The 21,724-nt window shown below is 43.8% G+C and overlaps 2 protein-coding genes and 1 long non-coding RNA gene across 6 annotated transcripts; 2 read left to right on the top strand and 1 right to left on the bottom strand.

The window, feature by feature from the left end:
* Positions 1–3,293: 3,293 nt before the first annotated feature.
* Positions 3,294–9,740, bottom strand: LOC124031317 (ubiquitin carboxyl-terminal hydrolase 49-like). 4 transcript variants are annotated; one of them, XM_046342406.1, is made up of 7 exons: positions 9,569–9,740; positions 8,272–8,375; positions 6,621–8,090; positions 6,034–6,244; positions 5,563–5,671; positions 5,076–5,281; positions 3,294–4,814 (listed from the first exon to the last, which is right to left on the bottom strand). In XM_046342406.1, exons 3-7 carry the CDS (start codon positions 8,019–8,021, stop codon positions 4,711–4,713), a joined length of 2,031 nt encoding a protein of 676 aa, XP_046198362.1. In that variant the 5' UTR covers positions 8,022–8,090; positions 8,272–8,375; positions 9,569–9,740; the 3' UTR covers positions 3,294–4,710. The 4 variants fall into 4 exon arrangements, with proteins under 4 accessions (XP_046198362.1, XP_046198364.1, XP_046198365.1 ...); XM_046342408.1 differs by having other exon boundaries at positions 9,602–9,730; XM_046342409.1 differs by lacking the exon at positions 9,569–9,740 and adding an exon at positions 9,306–9,553.
* Positions 9,741–13,507: 3,767 nt separating this feature from the next.
* On the top strand, positions 13,508–14,452 carry LOC124031321. Its single transcript, XR_006838106.1, has 2 exons — positions 13,508–13,830; positions 14,086–14,452. It is a non-coding gene; the product is annotated as an uncharacterized LOC124031321 (long non-coding RNA).
* Positions 14,453–14,626: 174 nt separating this feature from the next.
* Positions 14,627–21,707, top strand: LOC124031320 (G1/S-specific cyclin-D2-like). The gene is made up of 5 exons (XM_046342412.1): positions 14,627–15,172; positions 17,459–17,674; positions 19,491–19,650; positions 20,427–20,569; positions 20,838–21,707. The coding sequence occupies exons 1-5, from the start codon at positions 14,933–14,935 to the stop codon at positions 20,997–20,999; spliced, it is 921 nt and encodes a 306-aa protein (XP_046198368.1). The 5' UTR covers positions 14,627–14,932; the 3' UTR covers positions 21,000–21,707.
* The last annotated feature ends 17 nt before the right edge of the window (positions 21,708–21,724 follow it).

Below are 21,724 nucleotides of genomic sequence, written 5' to 3' on the forward strand. Positions count from 1 at the left end.
TCCACATTTACTCCAATGCTTCCCACAGTTGTGTAAAGTTGGCTGGATGCTCTTTAGGTAGTGGGTCTGGGAAACTGTTGAGTGTGAAAAACCCCAGCAGTGTTGCAGTTCTTGACACACTCAAACCGGTGCGCCTAGTATCAACTACCACACCCCATTAGAAGGCATTTAAATATTTTTTCTTGCCCATTCACCCTCAATGGCACACATATACAATCCTTCTCTCAATTGTCTCAAGGCATAAAAATCCTTCTTTAACCGGTTTCCTCCCCTTCATCTACACTGATTGACGTGGATTTAACAGGTGACATCAATAAGGGATCATAGCTTTCACATGGATTCAACTGGTCAGTCTGTCATGAAAAGAGTAGATGTTCCTAATGTTTTGTACACACAATGTATGTCTTGTAAAATAGTCACAATCACATCAGCAGCACAAAGGCACCTCCTAGTGGAAAATATGTATATTTTTTATTTTGTGGACAGTAAAAGGGAAGTCTTCACTGCGCCAAAATCAAGAACTTGACTGAACCTGAAAAATGAGTGTTGACAGTGGCACCGTTCTCTCGAGAAACACAAACTAATATTGTGAGAAACACAGACAATTTGATTGACACATGGGATTTAAACTAACTCAATGAAAAAGATCCCCATCATAATCCGTCAGTATAAACTAGAGATGTGTTTTTTTGCATTGGCTACGTCTCAATCCACCGCCTCCTCCTATGTCATTCAGCCTTCCGCATCTGTGGTGGACGATGGCCGAGCGACAACAGTTTTGTCAGACCATGAGACATCCCGAAAAATCTGTCTTCTCACGAAAGTGTCCAAAACTAATAAGGAAATATGAGACTCATGAACATGATGGACTCGTCTTAAGTCGGTCCTGCTGATGTGCCAACTTCTGTCTGTAGTGTCCAAACTGTTTGGGCTACAAACTAATGACCCCACTATGGAAAAGGGCAACTCTCACAAACACTATGGTGTTCTCCATTTAGCTCTACGTTCCCCACAAAGTCTTACTCATCTGAAGATAAACCATACAAATGGGAATGTAAGCATGGAGTTAGTTCAGTGCCAACAACAATAAAGGCTTAAATATTTCCTGAGCTATCTCTAGGAGATGTAAGAAAGCTCAGGAAATATGTTTTTTTTTGTGTGACATATTTAAGCCTTTATTTTTGTTGGCACAGAACTAGGACAGACACTTTAAAACCTTATTCCTTATGATTGTCTTTTTTGCCATTTATGAATGTGTTATTCAATGCATTTCTCTGGGCTATTACTGTAGTAAAGGCCAAATTCAATATTTGATCAAATAATGATACCTAAAAGGGTCCTTAAAATTCAAAACCAAATTGCTAAATGATCCATGGTATAACCATCTTATATACCCCCCCCAGCTTAGAAATTAAGACAGTCCATCAATGTAAGAGGTTAAAGCAGGCAGTACATGGACAAAATACATGCAAATAACACACAAAATATGTAATTTCTTGTTTTTTTAATCAGTATTGTCCGGCAAAACCCCATTTGACTATTACATTGATAACAGGTGCTTTTACAATACAGGACTGAACCCAAGAGATCATGACAGGCCAATGGAAAGGCCATACCTGACCTCAAAGTAAGACATTCATCGTCATTAGATTGTAAAAGTTGAAATACTTCACAAATTAATTTTCTATTCGATTCATATCAAGACCAGCAGTACCATATATCTTCATTACCTGGCAAAGTAAGTAACTGCCCAGCATTTCTATGAAATATGACCTATACTTACAATATGAGTAAAATAAATGTCCTTCTAAAAAAATCGAATTAAGTATGTTAAAAAGCAGCTTTTCTGTTGGAAAGGTGTGGACGGAACCCAACGACAGAATGGTGTGGGCGTATACCAGTCATTAAGTAGACCGCTGATTGGCCAGCTCTTCCACCTCAGGGAGATTACATGTTGTATGAGGAAAATTTTCAACGGTCTGTTTGAGATACAAGCTAAGACAGTACAGTATGAAGATATGCAAAATAAAACTGCTTTCCCAATAGAAATCCCCGATCACACTTGTAGGCGATGTCATGGCGACGTTGGCTCGCATAGCTCATGCGTAGAAACATGTAATCGGGTCTAACGGTCATCTCGCGCTGAACTGCATATTTGCAGGCCGTCAAATCAAAGGCACTCCTTCGATATAAAGTATTTTTTAAACAAAAATTAAAACATCAGTGTCACTTTCAGAAGGTAGGAGTATGTTCAACTACTTAAGACATTTGTATAGAATCTAGGTTGTGCAAACATGGAATAATTTTTCACTTCACTCATTTGGCTTCTCAAAACCCCGACCTGGTCTGGTCTGTTTCGCAAGCGTTCACGGACGTCTCGTGATGTTGAGCCTCTGAGTTTAGAAACTCTTAATACAAGTTTGAGGTGGGGGGTTTAAAGTATTTTTTTCTTCAATTTATGCTTCGGCCACAAATACAAGTATAGAATGGGTCAACATTATTTGGATAGGAGTTAACAGAATATTACACAAAAATAAAAAGCAACATGCAACAATTTCAAAGATTTTACTGAGTACAGTTCATAAAGGAAATCAGTCAATTGAAAAATAAATTAGTCCCTAATCTATGTATTTCACCACTGGGAATACAGATATGCTGCCGTTGGTCACAGATACGTATAAAAAAAATAAAAAAATAACCGCACTTCTCCATTGTGCCAGTGGCCATCGAAGGTGAGCATTTGTCCACTGAAGTCGACGCCGAACTGCAGTCAGGTCAAGGACGATGAGCCAGCAGATGAGCTTCCCTGAGACGGTTTCTGAACGTTTGTGCAGAAATTCTTCGTTTCATCAGCTGTGTGGTTGGCTAGTCCCAGAAGATCCCACAGGTGAAGAAGCCGGATGTTGAGGTCCTTGGCTGGCATGGTTACACTTGGTCTGCAGTTGTGAGGCCTGTTGGACATACTGCCAAATTCTCTAAAATAACAGAGGCAGTTTACAGTAGAGAAATGAACATTCAAGTCTCTGGCAACAGCTCTGGTGGACATTCCTGCAGTCAGCATGCCAATTGCACACTCCCTCAATTCTTGAGACATCGCCCACACATTTTAGAATGGTCTTTCATTGACCCCAGCACAAGGTGTACCTGTGTAATAACCATGCGGTTTAATCAGCTTCTTGATATGCCACACATCAGGTGAATGGATTATCTTGGCACAGTTGAAATGCTCACTAGCAGGGATGTAAACAAATTTGGGAACCACATTTGAGAGAAATATACATTTTGCGCTTATGGAACATTTCTGGGATCTTTTATTTCAGATCATGAAAGATCGCACCAACACCTTACATGTCGCGTTTCTATTTTTGTTCAGTATAACTTAAAGTAACTTCCCAGTGAAAATTTAACTTAAAAAGACCCCAAATAGAAACAGCAGAGTAGAAGAAAAAAAATACATTATATTACAAAGCTTTAGAATTCCTGATTTTATCTTGATGTCATGATGTCACACGTATATTGCTTGCATGTGATCCACTCGTGAAATGGGTACCCCCTCCTATCACAACAACACACTTCAATTTCTCAGTCCTTTGTTCACTCTTCCATCTATTTCTATCAATGAACAGAGATAAAATACATCGAACTCCAACCAGAGCCCAAACTAGCCTCTACAATTAAGGTAGGAGAAGAGAGCTGCCACAGGATACAGAAGTCATTAAAAGATCAGAAGCCAATTGATCATTAGATCAATAAGCTAAGCCCTCCTCCATAAAAGGTGCAGCATGACGCCAGTTGGCTCAATAGTTTCCATCCATCTTCAAAGTGGATGCCTGCCACACAACCCAATACCGCCATTCAACGTAGGGAAACCGAGTACACACAGGAATATCTACACACAATCTATCCCTGTTCATTCCGTTGGCCCAGACCAAGGCCTTTAAGCCTGAGATATACACAGCAGAATGTGTATGAACAAGAGGTCATAGTGAGATACAGATGACAACTGGGTTGGAGACAAATGCTTTTGGCTGACATCTCATTGTGGTTGAGAATACAGAACAGAGGTAGGCTAGGCAACATTGGTTCTGGAGTGTCTGATAGTATCTGCAGGCTCGTAATCCACCCAGGCTCTGAAGCACCTGACGCAATCAATCATCTCCGCTCCTGAGCCACAATGAAAAACTCCATTAGTTGAGCCACAGGAGGATTCCGATTCCACTCCAAATGTCTGCTGTTCATCAACCCAGGAGGGAGATAAACATTGGAGGACGAGGTAAGTTACCTCCTATACAATGTAAAGCACTTTGACACCAGGTGAAAAATATAACTAACCAGATATGCAATTAATCATTATTATCAAAAGCTGGTCTTGAGGCTGGATAGAGCGAAAAACATTGCTGACACTGCCACATTCCAGGATCAACATTGCCTTCCCCTGTGGTACAACGTTCAGTAGCTCTCACATGGCTGTAAGCCTACCAGACTCAACGAATGTGGGCTGAGTTGTTTCAAGCCTGGACACACAACTAGGCTACATCCTGGTTTACAGCTAGTAGATGTGAGTGTAACATGATCAAGCAGACCTCTAGGAAACAAACCCAGATGTGGGTCTCGGTCCCACAGGCCAGGCCTTGGCAGATGGGCCTGGTTGTTGACTCCAGGCAGACAGTCCACCCTGGCGTAGGGTGTAAATGTGGGAGGGAGATGGGTCTAGGCAGACCTCTGGGTATAGAACAGAATGTAGGCCTGAGTGTTGCACACCTCCTCCACGCTGCACACGTTCATCTCAGAGTCATTACAGTGGACCCAGAAACCTGGAAACACACACAGGGCTGGTTACAGTTTGGCAAACTGTGCCACCTACAGTCAACAGAAACTCATGTAATCTCACAGTATCAGGTTATATTCGGAGCAAATTGTTTATGAGAACCAACTGTACTATACAAAACCCAATGTTTTCAAAATCTGAAATGTCCACAACATGACAAAAATCAACCTAAGATGTACCAGTTAGGCTATTCTAAGCCAGAGTTGTTAGCTTTGATACCAGTTTCTGGTATCTTGGTCCCACTCACCTCCCTCGCTGTTGTAGCAGTATGCGGTGTAATGCCCTGAGCCAAAGCCTTTTCCGTGGTGCATAACTACAGCAGACAGGTCGTAGGTGTAGCCCTCTCTGTTGACCGACTGGCCAGAGTCTGTGCAGCAGTAGGGCTCTATGTTCAAAACCTGGTCAAAAGCCACATGGACGCCGATCTTCTCCCGGTGGTTTCGGCCTGACCATCTGTCACAACAGGGATTGGTTATCTTACGGTTGTCACTGTTACAAGACATCCCTTTGCAGAACAAAATCTATCATACAAACTAAACCACAAGATGACATTGTACTTTAACATGCAACATACATTTAAGAAACTAACAGAAAGCGTGGGTGTAAATCTTGACTGTGTAAGCAGACAAAGTCTTCAAATTCAGTAGACCAACTGGGTGTGTGAAAAGAAAGGCTTCCTGCAGATGTAATAAACACTCTGAATGACCAAAACGGACTAAAGTTCAGGGGCTAACCTGAAGCGTTTGAGGTGCAGCCGTAGAACCTGAGGTAGGCGGTAGATCAGCAGCTGCTTACATGCCTCTGACAGAACCAGGGGCTTGTGGGACGTCTTCCGTCTTTTCCCTGACAATTATAAAACATACATATCACAGACGTGTAACATTTGTGTGACGGAGGTATAGGATCACCCAGAAAATGCAGAACTATATTGTGATTACCCTAAAACACAAACTCAGTTTCAATTTAATTATCCACCAATTGACTAGTTTGTCAAATAAAATCTGTCCCAAAATGAAACACACAATAGGCCTAATTCCTTAACCATGATTAGTCTACACCTGTTGTTTATGAGAGCATGTGACAAAAACAATTATTCGATTTCATGACTCTGGTCAAATAGCCAAATAAAAACTATAGAAAAACACAGTACAGGAAGATTTGTCTATTCCACAAACAGACAGATTTGTTTCTGTCCCAGTACTAACTGTTGCAGTGGTTGCAGGCGTAGATGCTGCCCTCCAGGGCCTCTGTCTCAGTGAACTTGGCCAGCATCTCAGTGAGGGAGCAGCTGCGCTGGTAGGCCAGAGACGCAGCCGAGCCTTTCTCCGTGCTGTGGTAGCGCTCTGGGAACTCCAGGGACAGGTCCCAGAACGGCTCCACCGTGTTCGACTTGTGCTTACATGACAGACACGTCACCTGGACAGATTCAGGGATAACCAAGCAAACATTTTACCAAGGGCTTATTAGTTCAAATCTGACAGAGCCGACACACCTTAGTCCTGGTGCTGGAGAGCAACTATTGTCCTGCTTGACTTATAAAAGAGACGTATAAAAAAAGGCTGTGTAACAAGCAATTAGGTATCTCTTTAAAAAAAGAATGCTCACCTGGGGTGAAATCCAGCAATCGACTAGTATAAGAGTGGAGAAAACCTGGTCTAAAGTGGGAATGCTATAGAGTAGAAAGAGCTTAAACATCCTTGTGATTTACCTTTAGCCATGATAGGGTGCCGAAGGTCAAACCTAAATTCATGTGTTATGTACAATTGCCATGTCAATGAGTAGAGACCTTTACCTGGCTGAGTAGCTGCCCGTGAAAGATGGTGTTGAGGACCTTGAGCACTTGCTTGGAGAGCTTCCTCTGGGTGATGGGGATGACAATCCTGCGCTTGCTGCCCTCTGATTCCAGCTCCTGCTGCACCTTGTCCAGCAACTCACACAGAAACTCCTGTGCGTCCTGCTGGTCATAGCCACGGAACGCTGGGATCAGGTTCCACACAGAGTGCAGCATGGCAAAGGGCGACACCAGCGACCAGCGGCCCGACCACATGACCCTGAACAGAGTGTGCAGCTCATGGCACAGTGACATCTGCTGGCGGGTGGAGGAGCGCGGCTCCTTGGGCTGTACCAGTTCTGCTGCATTTAGGCAGGGGGACGAGCTCTGCTTGCTGCCCGTGGGCAGACCCCCTATGCCTGTCTTTTCCATGCCACGTCCTAGAGGGTAGCCTGGTGTGGCGACACTACCACCACCAACCACAGCCCCTGCCACACCCTGGTTGGTCTTGGCCAGCAGCTCCTCAGTCTCACACATGTCCAATGTGAGGAAGCACTCCCTGAATTTCTGCAGGTGGCTCAGCACCTGTAAGATAGAGTTCATGTAGCACGTGTTCCCAAGGTTGCGTAGCCCTGTGACCCCCGGGGCCAGTCTCCGATGGGTTGCCTTATGGGAGTAGTACCTCCGCACTCTGAGTTTATGAGTCCTGCCATTGCTGGGAGGTTTCAGGGATAGAAGGGAGGGCTTCTTGGGTGGAGGCAGACGCTCAGGAGGGTCGCGGAACTTCAGGGGGATAAGTGTGATGGTTGAGCGAGGAGCCTGGGTGAGCAGCCTGGCACTCTTCCTTGGCTGCAAATTGTCAAACTCTCCCATGAGTCTCCTCTTCATCTCGTTTTTCTGGCGCCGGACTTCCTCCTTCTCCTGCTCAAGTTTCTCCTCCCGCTGGTTCTGTTCCTCCTGCTGCCGGCTCCTCCAGTGGCGCAGCATCTTCCCCAGCAGCACCTTCCTCCGGTGCCACAGGGCTGTTTGCATGGCTGGTTGAGGCCCGCCCTCGCCCACCCAGGGAGTGCAGTCCCCCCCTGCAGAGGAGCGCAGGGAGCGCCTGCCAGAGCTGCGCACAGTGGACAGTGCCCCACGCAGGAGCTTGAGGTCTCCCTCAGCGTTGTCATTGAGCACATAGTCCCCACAGGCAAAGCAGAAGATATCCAGCTCCCGCACCTCCATGGCCAGGGGGTGACGTGACTCCTGGAAGTGTTTGAGGGAGTGCTCTTCCATGAAGCGGCCACAGGCCACGTGGGAGCACTTGAGGCAGGCCCACACGGACTCTGTGGTGCAGCAGTCCACGCAGCGCCATTTCTGTGGATTGAGGATGGAGTGGTCGTGGCCCAGGCGAAGGCGTCCCACATGTTTACAGCGGTCCATCTCTCCAGATGCACATGTGCCTGCCCACAGCGTCAGGACACAAGCCCTTGTGCCAAGCAGCAATTCATCCTACAGGAGGGAAACAGATACACTTCAGTACATCACAGGGACATAATTCAACCATTTCATTTTAGATATGCCAAATTCAAAAATGTGTTCTCTATATGAAATGAAAATGGTGTAGCATGCGGAAAGGATTTTAAGGCCCAAGAACATGAACTTGTTCACCATGTAGGCTTGTTTTACTTACTGTAAAAACACTGTGTGCTGATGTAAGTCAGTGTTCCTTCAACATATGAAAAGGGCCCTTCCCAGGTGCATTCAGTCAGCTTCACTCAAGTCTGATTCCGAATCCTGAATAAACAGAGTATACAAAGCAGGAAAAGAAATGGTGCTTATATAGCTAGCTCTTTACATTTACAGGTAAATGTATAAACTTGCTAACTGTGGCAATTTACAGTCCGTGTTAAATTCTGCTGTTCAGTTTCTTAGCAGAATGTAACACTGCTTATAAACAAATAATTATGTTACGCAATTGAGTTTAACCGGTAACACGTTATTGACTAGTTAGCAAGTCTGACAAATAACCGATTTATCCATGATTACAAACAAAGGGGTCCAACTGTATTGAACATTTTTTGTGAAGTTTGCAAGTTAGCCTCACTGGCCAACATGCGTTGGGTTGGGCGACCAATCAATGGACTCGATATCAAACTGTGCTATATGCTAGCTAGCGTCTGGTACATGGCTTGCCAAATGGTACCAGTTTTGCCATAACGTGCCCACTCGGCTTGTAACACAATGAAAATGTAGCCAACGTTAGTTACTCAATCCACCCGAAGCGGGTTAGAGTGTGTTCTTGTTCATTTAGCGAAGTAACAAGCTCTAACTTATTGTTGCCTGTTTGGTTATAAAGCCAGGTTGCTCGCCAATACTATTGGCAATACAGATAGCTAGTTAGCTACTTGTTGGTAACGTTAGCTAGCCAAGTTACCCATTATACACTGTATTTCTTGATAATCATTCGGCTAATGATACAATATGCACATTATTTGATGACAAAGAAAATGTCATTCGCCTCATAATTGTGTCCCTATACTGAAGTGTACTTTCTTCAATTGAAGACAAATACACAATCAATAGCTTGGTGGCTAGCTAGCATTACTAGCTAGGCTTGCTATCAGAACAAAGACTGGTCTGAAACCCACTTTCTTGCGAAAACTCAACTTCGGGTTGATGTGATTGACAACGACGGAAAAAAGAAAGAAAAAAAAAATCACTGACATTTTGCCTGTTATATAGCTAGCATCCACGGAGCCGCAATGTAAACAAAGATAACTGTGTCTGATATCAACTTTTGAGTACATCTTCAAACAAAACACCGGGAGGTCAACCTAGAATAAAGTCACACATTCTGAGAAAACATACAACATAGCTAGCTAACGTTATGAACCCCTACAGTTCTGAGGTTGACAATGTCAGTAACTAGCTACTTGATCTAAAAAAGGAACGGTTTGATGTATTAGTAAAAAAATGCTTCTATTTACCGCCATCGTCTATACGCGAAAGCTGTCACAAACCTCGAGACAACCGAACCATATCAGTCCTGGAATCAACTCATTCTGATTGGATTGAGCTGATCACTCTTCCGTTGAGCTTGAGCTTTCATTGGTACAAGAGGTGGCATTCATTAAATTGGTCGTGAAAAGATGTGAGCAGTAAACCCACCGCAGTCCACATTATTTGAGCTCAGTTGGTAAACCCAATGCCGTATTTACAAGGCATATGGCTTTTCACCTGGAGACTGATTAATTATTATTAGCACAATCATTGATTTATTTCAATTCATTAGTATGGCATGCTTTTCCCATTCATAACAGCTTAAATAGTCACCAATAAACCATTCATGACTGACTGACAAAATATGTATATGGTTAATGAGGAACATAATCAATTTGACATTTACAAAAATGTTTATTTAGTGTTTTGTCAGACATTTTTTTATACAAATGACCAACTATAAGTAGAACCATAAAGCCCAGGGGTGCATTCATTACGCCGATTCTGTTGCAAAAGTTTCGCAACAGAAACCGTTCACTCCAAACGAAAACGATAGTTTGTATTAGTCAAATCCATGTAGGGCCCTCCCAGTTTCGTTCTGTTTGTTCCCTTTGGGTTCCTAGAGTAAACGGTTTCCGTTGCAAAACGTTTTACAACAGACCAAACGTTTTGCAACGGAATTCGTCTAATGAATACACCCCAGATACAACGTTAGTATCTAATGAATACACTCCAGATACAACGTTAGTAGGTCCTTCAAACCGATTACTCATAAAGACAATCCGCAAGACATTTGGGACAGCATTATTCTGTCAAGAGGTCAGACTTTAATACGGTTTTGATCTAATCTCATTTTTAGCATGAGATATTCCTTGCAGTGGTTGTGAAAGCCTTTGAACAGTTTGAGTTGCTGTACTAATGCTCAGTACATACATTTCCTGCTGCCATAAAGAATTTCCTGTACATGACTACCGCTTGTAGCACAAACAGCTTTAGCCATTAATGCTTTGAAAAGCTGGTCATGGCTCACATCAACACCATCATCCCAGACCCACTCCAACAAATCCACAGATGATGCAATCTATTGCACTCCACACTGCCCTTCCCCACTTGGACAAATGGAACACTTGGGTGAGAATGCTGTTCATTGACTACAGCTCAGCGTTCAACACCATAGTGCCCTCAAAGCGCATCACTAACACAGATAGAACAACAGACTGATATTTCACTGTATGTATAAATGTGAAGCACCGGGTTGGCGTTTCCACTCACTACCAATTATGTTAGTAAGAGGAAGCCCACTGCCGGTGGTGGGAGAAGATGAACGAGATTAATTTTGGCCAACATTCTGCACATTTTCTCATCGATTAAACATTTGATCTCAATACAGTTTTCTGTTCCCAAAACTAGAATATGTTATGAACAGAGTGGACTAAGTTTTGTAGACTTTACTCTTTGCAAAACTTTTTTAAAGTCACTAAGCTAAGGCCCCTGGGACTGAACACCTCCCTCGCAACTGGATCCTGGATTTCCTGACAGGCCGCCCCCAGGTGGTGAATGGCTGCATCACCGCTTGGTATGACAACTGCTTGGCATTCAACCGCAAAGAGCTACAGAGGGTAGTGCCAGGTGTGACAGGTAATTGAATTGTGCATTGTTGCATGTTGATCCCGATGATTTAGATATACACTAGATGACTAATTGGGGGCTTTGTGTTGAAGCCACAGTGCCTTCATTTTGGCACTCCCCCACCATTGTAAAGTATTTTAGGAAGCTATAGAAATGCATTTATTAAGGTCACATTTGTTTTTACCACGTTTATTCTATTACAGACACATTTATGCATGCATACTTACTTTTATATTATATTATGTGAGCTAAACATAAACATATAGAATTTTTTTTTTTTAAGTATAATTTTTTAGAGATTGCTAATATTACCTTCCCCACTATAACAAAACAAAAAAATACTTAAATACATGTAATTTTGTACTGGAAGCATTTAATTTAAATACTGTAGAATTCAATGACTTCCTATGGAGGACTGTCAACATGGCCAACTGGTGGATTCAAAGGATCTCATCAAAGACTATACAGTATGTTTAGAAAATGTGTTCTCAATGGCCAGTATATACAGTAGCATCAGCAATCCTGCATTTATAAATCACTGGTTGATCCACATGGGATCTTGGACCATGTAAGAGACCAGGAGTGAGAAGTTGTAGCTAGCTAAGTACTGATATTTCATGAGTTTTATAAGAAAGCAACCAAAACTAACAATAGATCTCACCAAGTCACCCCCATTGATTTAATCAAGCTTGATATTATGGGGGTAGAAGGAAGAACGTTCAACTGGATAGAGACTTCCCCATCATTTCAGGCAGCTACCTGGTGGATAACGGTACACCAACAGGGGAGCATGATTAGTCCTCTGTTGTTCTCAATCATGATCAATGATGTTTATTCTCAGGTACAGACGGATATTTGGAGGTCGTTATTTGCAGATGATGGGGCCTTATGGAAGAGGGGAAGAGATGTGCCATTCATAGTCAGGAAGGTACAGGAAGCAATTGATGAGGTAGAGCAGTGGGTATTAATGTGGTGATTTAGGTTCTGTAGAGAACTCAGTATTCGTTACCAGGAAGAAGGTGGGAGATGAGGTATGCTTGAGTTTCTATGTGAGAAACTTGAAGAGAGTCGGGGCCTTCAGGTTCCTTGGGGTATATTTAGGCACTAGACTAACCTGGGCAGAATATATTGAGAGAGTGGTGGGAAATTGTAAGAAGGGGATAAATGTGATGCGCTGTCTGACAGGGAAGGAGTGGGGGTCGTTCCTCAGTGAGGACCATGTATGTTGCATTGATCTGATCTGTAATAGACTATGGCAGTACAGTGTATGGTTTGGCAGGCCGGACCTCATTGGCAAGGACTCTGAATATGTAGTGGGGCGTTTCGGACACCCCAATTGGATGCAATACAGGTGGAGAGACAGCAGCTGGCAATTTATTATTGGGTCAACCTACAGGGACATGGGGTGTCTCATCCTGCGAAAGGGATTTTACAGGCATGCTGGGAACATGAGCGAAGACAGAACACAAGCTTTGGGTGGGTAATACCCAGGCGAAGGAGATGGGACTGGGAGATGGGAGTTTAGTCCAACAGTAGCTATTCCTGTAAATCAACCATGGCTACTCCTGCCTCCAGTAGTTGATCTAAAGGTGTTGGAGAGACTACAGAAAGATAGGGAGGGTGTTGATCCATCTGATTTGTTAAGAACAAATTCTTATTTACAATGACGGTCTACCAAAAGGCAAAAGGCCTCCTGCGGGGACGAGGGCTGGGATTTAAAAAATATATATTTTATATATATATAAATATAGGACAAAATACACATCACAACAAGAGAGACAACACTACATCAAGAGAGACCTAAGACTACAACATAGCAAGGCAGCAACACATGACAACAACATGGTAGCACCACAACATGGTAGCAGCACAAGACATGGTCCAAACATTATTTGGCACAGACAACAGCCGCAATGTCAAGAAGGTAAAGACAACAATACATCATCACGCAAAGCAGCCAATTTGAAGGAGCGAATGGCCCAACGGTTCTACAACATGGTGCTACTGCCAAGGATACGAGAGGACATTGCAGAGTATAAAATAAAATAAACTTGCACATGGCCCTGAAGAAGACTTTTTTCAAGCCAGGGGCATGGTTCAAAGGTGAGACAAATCAAGAACCTGTATCAAAGGGGAGAGATATAGTCAGGTAGATCATCTGAAAACGTGGTTGATAATCAGATGTAAGGTTTCCAGGATGTAATAATGTGGAATGAAAGTAATTAAGATAATACACATTTTGCTGTCAGGCATTCAACATTTGTGGACTTCTCTATCTGTATACTGGATTTTTTTGCATTTTACAGTCACATTTTACAGTCACTGCCACTAGGTGACAGTATTGTTTAATCAGATCATAAACTCGACCAGATTTATTTTGGTTCCTTAGTAAAGAAAGCAAGGATTTGAGTGGTCAGAAAAGCTATGATGCTAACCAATAAACTAAAACATTTTTACCTTAGGTTGAGTGTTTATCTCAAGATAAATAAAAATGATAATCTATGATCTATTTAACATGTTCAACTAACGACTAACTATAAACAGCATGTTTCATGTGTCACTGGATGATCATCATTGGCAGCACATTCACAAAGTGCTCAATCCCTGTAGTGCATTCCGGGTAAGAGACACACTTTTACCCGAGTTATGCGTGCAATGTTGTATGATCTACGATGCCTAACGTAATTGCTCGGCTTGCCGTTTTGGTTAGGGACTTAGTGTTTAAGCTTGGCAGCTTGACTATCGCTGATTATGTAAATGGTAATTAATGTGAATGTATGGTACAGTTTTGAAGGTAGTAGAACTGCAGGGCTTGCCACCACTTGTCCTCTGTGGAAATAATGCAGGAAACAAATGACTTATTCTTTTTTTGCAGTGCTGCCATGCTCAAACTGGCAGCGATTGAGTACAATGGATCATCTTCCTGCGACTCTTACTGGACAATTAATACGCCCTGCCCTTCCGTGTTCTGGATGCCCTGGTCGGCCACTTCTTGTTCTTCCGCAGTGGCACCAAAGTCTGCTCACCATGGCGCAGCACTACAAGGCCGACCAGGCCTCAGAACATTAGGATGCTCTGCTGGAGCTGCTTAAATTGCAGACACACCCCAGATATCTGCAGAGATCCGTCGGGAGCTGCAGAACTCGGTCCCGTGACCTGGAATCCGCCATGCCTGTCAGTGGCCTTGGACTGACTGTTACTGTTACTGTAAAAATAAAAATTTCGACATGTTTAAAAAAAAATGGTTTGTCTTTTTAAAAAGTAAAATGTCTTAAGTTGTGTTGCTACCATCCACAAAAAAAAGCCAGAATCCCCCTGACTGGTACCCTGGCCTGGCCTGGCCTACCAGATGACTCCAAGGTGTGACAGCTCGAGCTTGCGTTTGAAATTCCCATGGTGCTAGGGGGCGCGAGGGCATAGCGTTGTGCATCTAGCTAGAACTCGTAGCTGCCTCTCGCTTCTACACGTTCGATTTAACATATATAACATTAGCAAATTAAAGTCATGTGAATGAGAGGAAAGGAACCCGACCTACTATTTGACGACAAATGACATTCTGAATTTTCAGAAAATCAAGAACATTTCTGCTCTGTTAGCTAGCTATAGTAGCTGAGACGGTGGCAGAGTTAGAAAACTTAGCTAACGCCAATTAACGTATTGTGTTTGTTAGCTAAGCTAGCTAACTGAGAGACCCTACAAAAAGTTGTCTAAACAACCCTCTAATGGAGTTGTTGTGTCACGAGGATGGACGATTCCAAGCCGCCTCAGAAAGCACAACCGAATATATGAATTCCGCTGCTCTTCGGGCCAGCTCTGACCCGACCCTGACACGGGACCGTCGAGCATTGCAGAACCTTCTGTCACTGGAAAAGACCAGTCGGGCCTCACCATCATACTTCGGCACGATTCAGACAGACATTCAGCCATATATGCGGAGAATATTGGCAGTATGGATGCTACAGGTAATGTATGACAAAATATCCAAAGTGAAAGACATTCAGGTCACGGTTAGTGTTGATTTTGATACGATTCTGCTGTCAAATCGGATGTAATTATTTAATTGACCATCGTCATCCAATATTAACGTTAATTGTCTCAGTTTGCTTTCTTATGTAGCTAATGCACTCATCAGCCTGCATTGCACCCGAAAGTAAGAGGGACTCGCTTGGACTGATTGGGTAAAATACCAGGGGCGCAACTTTCACTGGGAACGGGGGACATGTCGCCCCCACATTCTACATTTACATTACATTTACATTTAAGTCATTTAGCAGACGCTCTTATCCAGAGCGACTTACAAATTGGTGCATTCACCTTATGACATCCAGTGGAACAACCACTTTACAATAGTGCATCTAAATATTTTAAGGGGGGTGAGAAGGATTACTTTATCCTATCCTAGGTATTCCTTAAAGAGGTGGGGTTTCAGGTGTCTCCGGAAGGTGGTGATTGACTCCGCTGTCCTGGCGTCGTGAGGGAGTTTGTTCCACCATTGGGGAGCCAGAGCAGCGAACAGTTTTGACTGAGCTGAGCGGGAACTGTACTTCCTCAGTGGTAGGGAGGCGAGCAGGCCAGAGGTGGATGAACGCAGTGCCCTTATTTGGGTGTAGGGCCTGATCAGAGCCTGGAGGTACTGAGGTGCCGTTCCCCTCACAGCTCCGTAGGCAAGCACCATGGTCTTGTAGCGGATGCGAGCTTCAACTGGAAGCCAGTGGAGAGAGCGGAGGAGCGGGGTGACGTGAGAGAACTTGGGAAGGTTGAACACTAGACGGGCTGCGGCGTTCTGGATGAGTTGTAGGGGTTTAATGGCACAGGCAGGGAGCCCAGCCAACAGCGAGTTGCAGTAATCCAGACGGGAGATGACAAGTGCCTGGATTAGGACCTGCGCCGCTTCCTGTGTGAGGCAGGGTCGTACTCTGCGGATGTTGTAGAGCATGAACCTACAGGAACGGGCCACCGCCTTGATGTTAGTTGAGAACGACAGTTTGTTGTCCAGGATCACGCCAAGGTTCTTAGCGCTCTGGGAGGAGGACACAATGGAGTTGTCAACCGTGATGGCGAGATCATGGAACGGGCAGTCCTTCCCTGGGAGGAAGAGCAGCTCCGTCTTGCCGAAGTTCAGCTTGAGGTGGTGATCCGTCATCCACACTGATATGTCTGCCAGACATGCAGAGATGCGATTCGCCACCTGGTCATCAGAAGGGGGAAAGGAGAAGATTAATTGTGTGTCGTCTGCATAGCAATGATAGGAGAGACCATGTGAGGTTATGACAGAGCCAAGTGACTTGGTGTATAGCGAGAATAGGAGAGGGCCTAGAACAGAGCCCTGGGGGACACCAGTGGTGAGAGCGCGTGGTGAGGAGACAGATTCTCGCCACGCCACCTGGTAGGAGCGACCTGTCAGGTAGGACGCAATCCAAGCGTGGGCCGCGCCGGAGATGCCCAACTCGGAGAGGGTGGAGAGGAGGATCTGATGGTTCACAGTATCGAAGGCAGCCGATAGGTCTAGAAGGATGAGAGCAGAGGAGAGAGAGTTAGCTTTAGCGGTGCGGAGCGCCTCCGTGATACAGAGAAGAGCAGTCTCAGTTGAATGACTAGTCTTGAAACCTGACTGATTTGGATCAAGAAGGTCATTCTGAGAGAGATAGCGGGAGAGCTGACCAAGGACGGCACGTTCAAGAGTTTTGGAGAGAAAAGAAAGAAGGGATACTGGTCTGTAGTTGTTGACATCGGAGGGATCGAGTGTAGGTTTTTTCAGAAGGGGTGCAACTCTCGCTCTCTTGAAGACGGAAGGGACGTAGCCAGCGGTCAGGGATAAGTTGATGAGCGAGGTGAGGTAAGGGAGAAGGTCTCCGGAAATGGTCTGGAGAAGAGAGGAGGGGATAGGGTCGAGCGGGCAGGTTGTTGGGCGGCCGAATTCTGAAATTACATTTTTGTCCTCCCCAGTTTTATCATTTCAATGTGATACAAAACAAGGCAACTGTGTGCTTTAGGACCATGCAGACAATTCTGCGTGGTCTGATAGGTTGTTTGGAGAGTGTATCCGACTGGATAAAAAAAAATCCAAATTAATGACCCCCCCCGTTCTAAAACCAAAGTTGCACCCCTGTAAAATACTATCACCAAACGAGAGAGACATTGGAGGACAGGAGTACAAGAAAACATGCATGTGTATAGAAACAAATCTATCCCTGAAACCAGTCAAGTCCTTACTTAACTTTGTTTAACAAACTTCTTTCTTCCAACAGGTTTGCGAGGAGCAGAAGTGTGAGGAAGAGGTGTTTCCTTTGGCCATCCACTATCTGGACCGTTACATGAGTTGCTTCCCTGTTCAAAGGTCCAACCTGCAGCTTTTAGGTGCTGTTTGCATGTTCCTGGCCTCAAAACTGCGTGAGACAGTACCCCTGAGTGCCAGCAAGCTCTGCATCTACACTGACAATGCCATTACAGTGTCAGAGCTCCTGGTAAACACAAGATTTGTTTACAAGTTCCATGTGCTTTCGCCATAAGCATAACAAAATGGCTGATACATTTAATGAGCTTTGACTCATCAATAAGTGTTATCCCTTTGTAATAGCAGGTTGAATGCACTTTCAGTTCTCTGTTCTGCTTTTGTCAGTGGGAGCCTATTTTATGTTATTGTAATAGCCTACATACAGTGGGGCAAAAAAGTATTTAGTCAGCCACCAATTGTGCAAGTTCTCCCACTTAAAAAGATGAGGCCTGTAATTTTCATCATAGGTACACTTCAACTATGACAGACAAAATGAGAAGAAAAAATCCAGAAAATCACATTGTAGGATTTTTTATGCATTTATTTGCAAATTATGGTGGAAAATAAGTATTTGGTCAATGACAAAAGTTTATCTCAATACTTTGTTATATACCCTTTGTTGGCAATGACAGAGGTCAAATGTTTTCTGTAAGTCTTCACAAGGTTTTCACACACTGTTGCTGGTATTTTGGCCCATTCCTCCATGCAGATCTCTAGAGCAGTGATGTTTTGGGGCTGTTGCTGGGCAACACAGACTTTCAACTCCCTCCAAAGATTTTCTATGAGGTTGAGATCTGGAGACTGGCTAGGCCACTCCAGGACCTTGAAATGCTTCTTACGAAGCCACTCCTACATTGCCCGGGCGGTGTGTTTGGGATCATTGTCATGCTGAAAGACCCAGCCACGTTTAATCTTCAATGCCCTTGCTGATGGAAGGAGGTTTTCACTCAAAATCTCACGATGTATGGCCCCATTCTTTCCTTCCTTTACACGGATCAGTCGTCCTGGTCCCTTTGCAGAAAAACAGCCCCAAAGCATGATGCTTCACAGTAGGTATGGTGTTCTTTGGATGCAACTCAGGTATTCTTTGTCCTCCAAACACAACAAGTTGAGTTTTTACCAAAAAGTTATATTTTGGTTTCATCTGACCATATGACAGTCTCCCAATCTTCTTCTGGGTCATCCAAATGCTCTCTAGCAAACTTCAGACGGGCCTGGACATGTACAGGCTTAAGCAAGGGGACACGTCTGGCACTGCAGGATTTGAGTCCCTGGCGGCGTAGTGTGTTACCGATGGTAGGCTTTGTTACTTTGGTCCCAGCTCTCTGCAGGTCATTCACTAGGTCCCCCCGTGTGGTTCTGGGATTTTTGCTCATCGTTCTTGTGATCATTTTGACCCCACGGGGTGAGATCTTGCGTGGAGCCCCAGACCGAGGGAGGTTATCAGTGGTCTTTTATGTCTTCCATTTCCTAATAATTGCTCCCACAGTTGATTTCTTCAAACCAAGCTGCTTACCTATTGCAGATTCAGTCTTCCCAGCCTGGTGCAGGTCTACAATTATGTTTCTGGTGTCCTTTGACAGCTCTTTGGTCTTGGCCATAGTGGAGTTTGGAGTGTGACTGTTTGAGGTTGTGGACAGGTGTCTTTTATACTGATAACAAGTTCAAACAGGTGCCATTAATACAGGTAACGATTGGAGTACAGAGGAGCCTCTTAAAGAAGTTGTTACAGGTCTGTGAGAGCCAGAAATCTTGCTTGAATTTATTTGCAAATAAATTCATAAAAAATTCTACAATGTGATTTTCTGGATGTTTTTTTTCTCATTTTGTCCGTTATAATTGAAGTGTACCTATGATAAATTACAGGCCTCTCATTTTTTTAAGTGGGAGAACTTGCACACTTGGTGGCTGATTAAATACTTTTTTGCCCCACTGTATGTATTTATGTTATGCAGCAGTTGGAGCTTATGCGGATTTAATGTATTGTGTGTGTGTCTGTTTTGCAGCAATGGGAACTTGTGGTGGTGGCAGGGTTAGAGTGGGACCTGGCTTCTGTGTTACCCTCTGACTTCCTGGAGCAAATTCTTCATGGCATACCCATAATCCCTCACAACCTCCATGCCTTGCGCAGGCATGTCCACTCCTACATTGCACTGGCAGCCACAGGTAGAGGCAGGCATTGGGTAACTCATGGTGATGTGTGACTGTTGCTTCTAGCAATGCAGAAACATTTAGGCCTACAAGTCAATTATCATAGAAAAACAAACATCACTTTGTTATTCTATGTGCGTGGCACTTCTTTGATTTAATGATGATAATAGCTTGTGTTTCAAGAAATCAAGTGGCTCTGTGTGAGGCAAACAAAGGGCACACAGCAGCCATAACTTTGATTACGATGTGTCAGCGGTCCATTTGGGGGTGGGGGTGAGTTTGTGTAATCCTGTATTGTGCGGTGTGAAAGACCCTTGCCCGTCCATTCAACTGCCTGATTTCCCACAAATCTCCCACGAGGTTGCCTGAGGCAACCAGTCACTGGGATACAGTCATGGTCATTTTGAATAGGCTGTTTTATTGTATCTGGATTTGGCCCATTCCGGACTTTGAAACCTATTCTATGAGGTATGGGTGAAAGGATTGCCTGAGATTGATTAATTGTCTCGTCTTTAAGCACTTCCTATTGTCTGTCTGTCAGAGCGGGTCTATATTTGCAGCATTCCTCTACTCCTATGGCATCATGCCTCAGCGATCAATGATGTCTGCTCCAAACCACTACCTCACAATTGTTAAGAAATTGTTTTCTGTTGCACATCTGGTATTATGTTCCTTGTCCACAAAGTGGGTCTGACAATTGCTCTGTCATCTAAGCAGATTAGTCTAACAGACTTGTCAAACCTATAGGTATTACATTTCCGCTGATCTCTTGTTTATCTCCCTGCTTTTAGAGTTTAAGTTCTCTGTGTTCCTGCCTTCCACTATTGCCTGTGCCAGTGTGGGCGCTGCCATTCGCAGACTGAAGCTCCTGGAAGGAGCTCTATCCAATGATTCACTTATGCAGTTGCTAGCTAACATCTTGGCCATTGATCTGGTGAGGCGAATATTTAACTAGAAACCTGCTGCTCCTTTTAACCTTGTCTGCTTCCTCTTCAAGCAAATGCCTGTATATTTCTTGTTTGTCTGACTCCTCCTTGTTTGTCTGGCTCCTCCTACTCTACAAGCAAACTGGTTTTGAAACTAATAGTACAAATGTCATTGTTTTCTCTGGGCCTTGGTTGGTGAGGACTCTGGAGTTTGATGTTTCAGCTTTTAATTTCACCAATCTTAAACTCTTTCTTTACTGCTCTGTCCCCAAACAGGAGTCTCTCTGCTGCTGCTCTGACCAGTTGGAGGGTGTGCTGGAGCTCAGCCTGCCCCCCTGCCCCCAGACACCAGGGGCTTGCCGTTCAGGGACACCTGGCCCAGAGGTCAGCTACACCCCCACTGACATCCAGGACGTACACCTGTCACCACTAGGCTAGAGATGACACCAAGTAGACAATCACTTAACAATGACTGGAGCTTATTTATACCATAATGAGGCAGGTGTCTTAACTACCCCATAAGACTATTTTTGGCAGTCACTAAAACAAATGTATGCGGTAAGAAAAAACATGTCTTATAAGCATTGCTGTGTTCACACATGATGAATTGTGGAGATCTTTTTGATGTCAAGTTTTTTTTCTGTTTACATTAGTGTATTTGAGTTCTTTGTTGTTGCTATGCTGTTGCTGCTAAGGTTTTTTTTAAGGACGTTTTAAAACTTAAGTTACTGTTGCTAGCTTCAGGGAACACAGTTTCTCACTGCTCTCTGAAGTTACCACAGAGGGGTATCTTTTTAACTTAAAACATGCTATTTGTGATATTGCCAGAAGTATTACTGAATTTCCATTTCAATGTTTGCACTGTGTGAGTTTGCTGAGTGGTGTTCTCTGTGAATACATTATGAATTATTATAAAAAAATGCTGCTTTTCAATGGAGTTGTATTAAGTACCCCTTTGACATCTCTCATCCTGTGAACAGTCACTCAGGACGGTTACAATACACCTCTAGATCTTGGCTAATGCCAGCAGAATTTGATAAGCACAAACAATGCCATGCATTGTTTCCTGGTATCAGTGTTTTACCATAATCAGCCTACTAAATCAATAGTAAAGCCACAACTACCATAAATGTCCCAAACGAGTTCAAAGACAAAAGAATCAT

Source organism: Oncorhynchus gorbuscha, linkage group LG03, assembly GCF_021184085.1.
Source record: "Oncorhynchus gorbuscha isolate QuinsamMale2020 ecotype Even-year linkage group LG03, OgorEven_v1.0, whole genome shotgun sequence".
Taxonomy (NCBI): Eukaryota; Metazoa; Chordata; class Actinopteri; order Salmoniformes; family Salmonidae; genus Oncorhynchus; species Oncorhynchus gorbuscha.

Coding starts and splice junctions, on each gene's coding strand:
- LOC124031317 (XM_046342406.1), bottom strand. CDS start 8,021: ATGGACCGCTGTAAACATGTGGGACGCCTTCGCCTGGGCCACGACCAC. Junction 5,672..6,033: donor CGCCTGCAACCACTGCAACA/GTTAGTACTGGG, acceptor TATAATTGTCAG/GGAAAAGACGGAAGACGTCC. Junction 5,282..5,562: donor CTGCACCTCAAACGCTTCAG/GTTAGCCCCTGA, acceptor CTGTTGTGACAG/ATGGTCAGGCCGAAACCACC.
- LOC124031320 (XM_046342412.1), top strand. CDS start 14,933: ATGGAGTTGTTGTGTCACGAGGATGGACGATTCCAAGCCGCCTCAGAA. Junction 15,173..17,458: donor TGGCAGTATGGATGCTACAG/GTAATGTATGAC, acceptor TTCTTCCAACAG/GTTTGCGAGGAGCAGAAGTG. Junction 17,675..19,490: donor TTACAGTGTCAGAGCTCCTG/GTAAACACAAGA, acceptor TCTGTTTTGCAG/CAATGGGAACTTGTGGTGGT.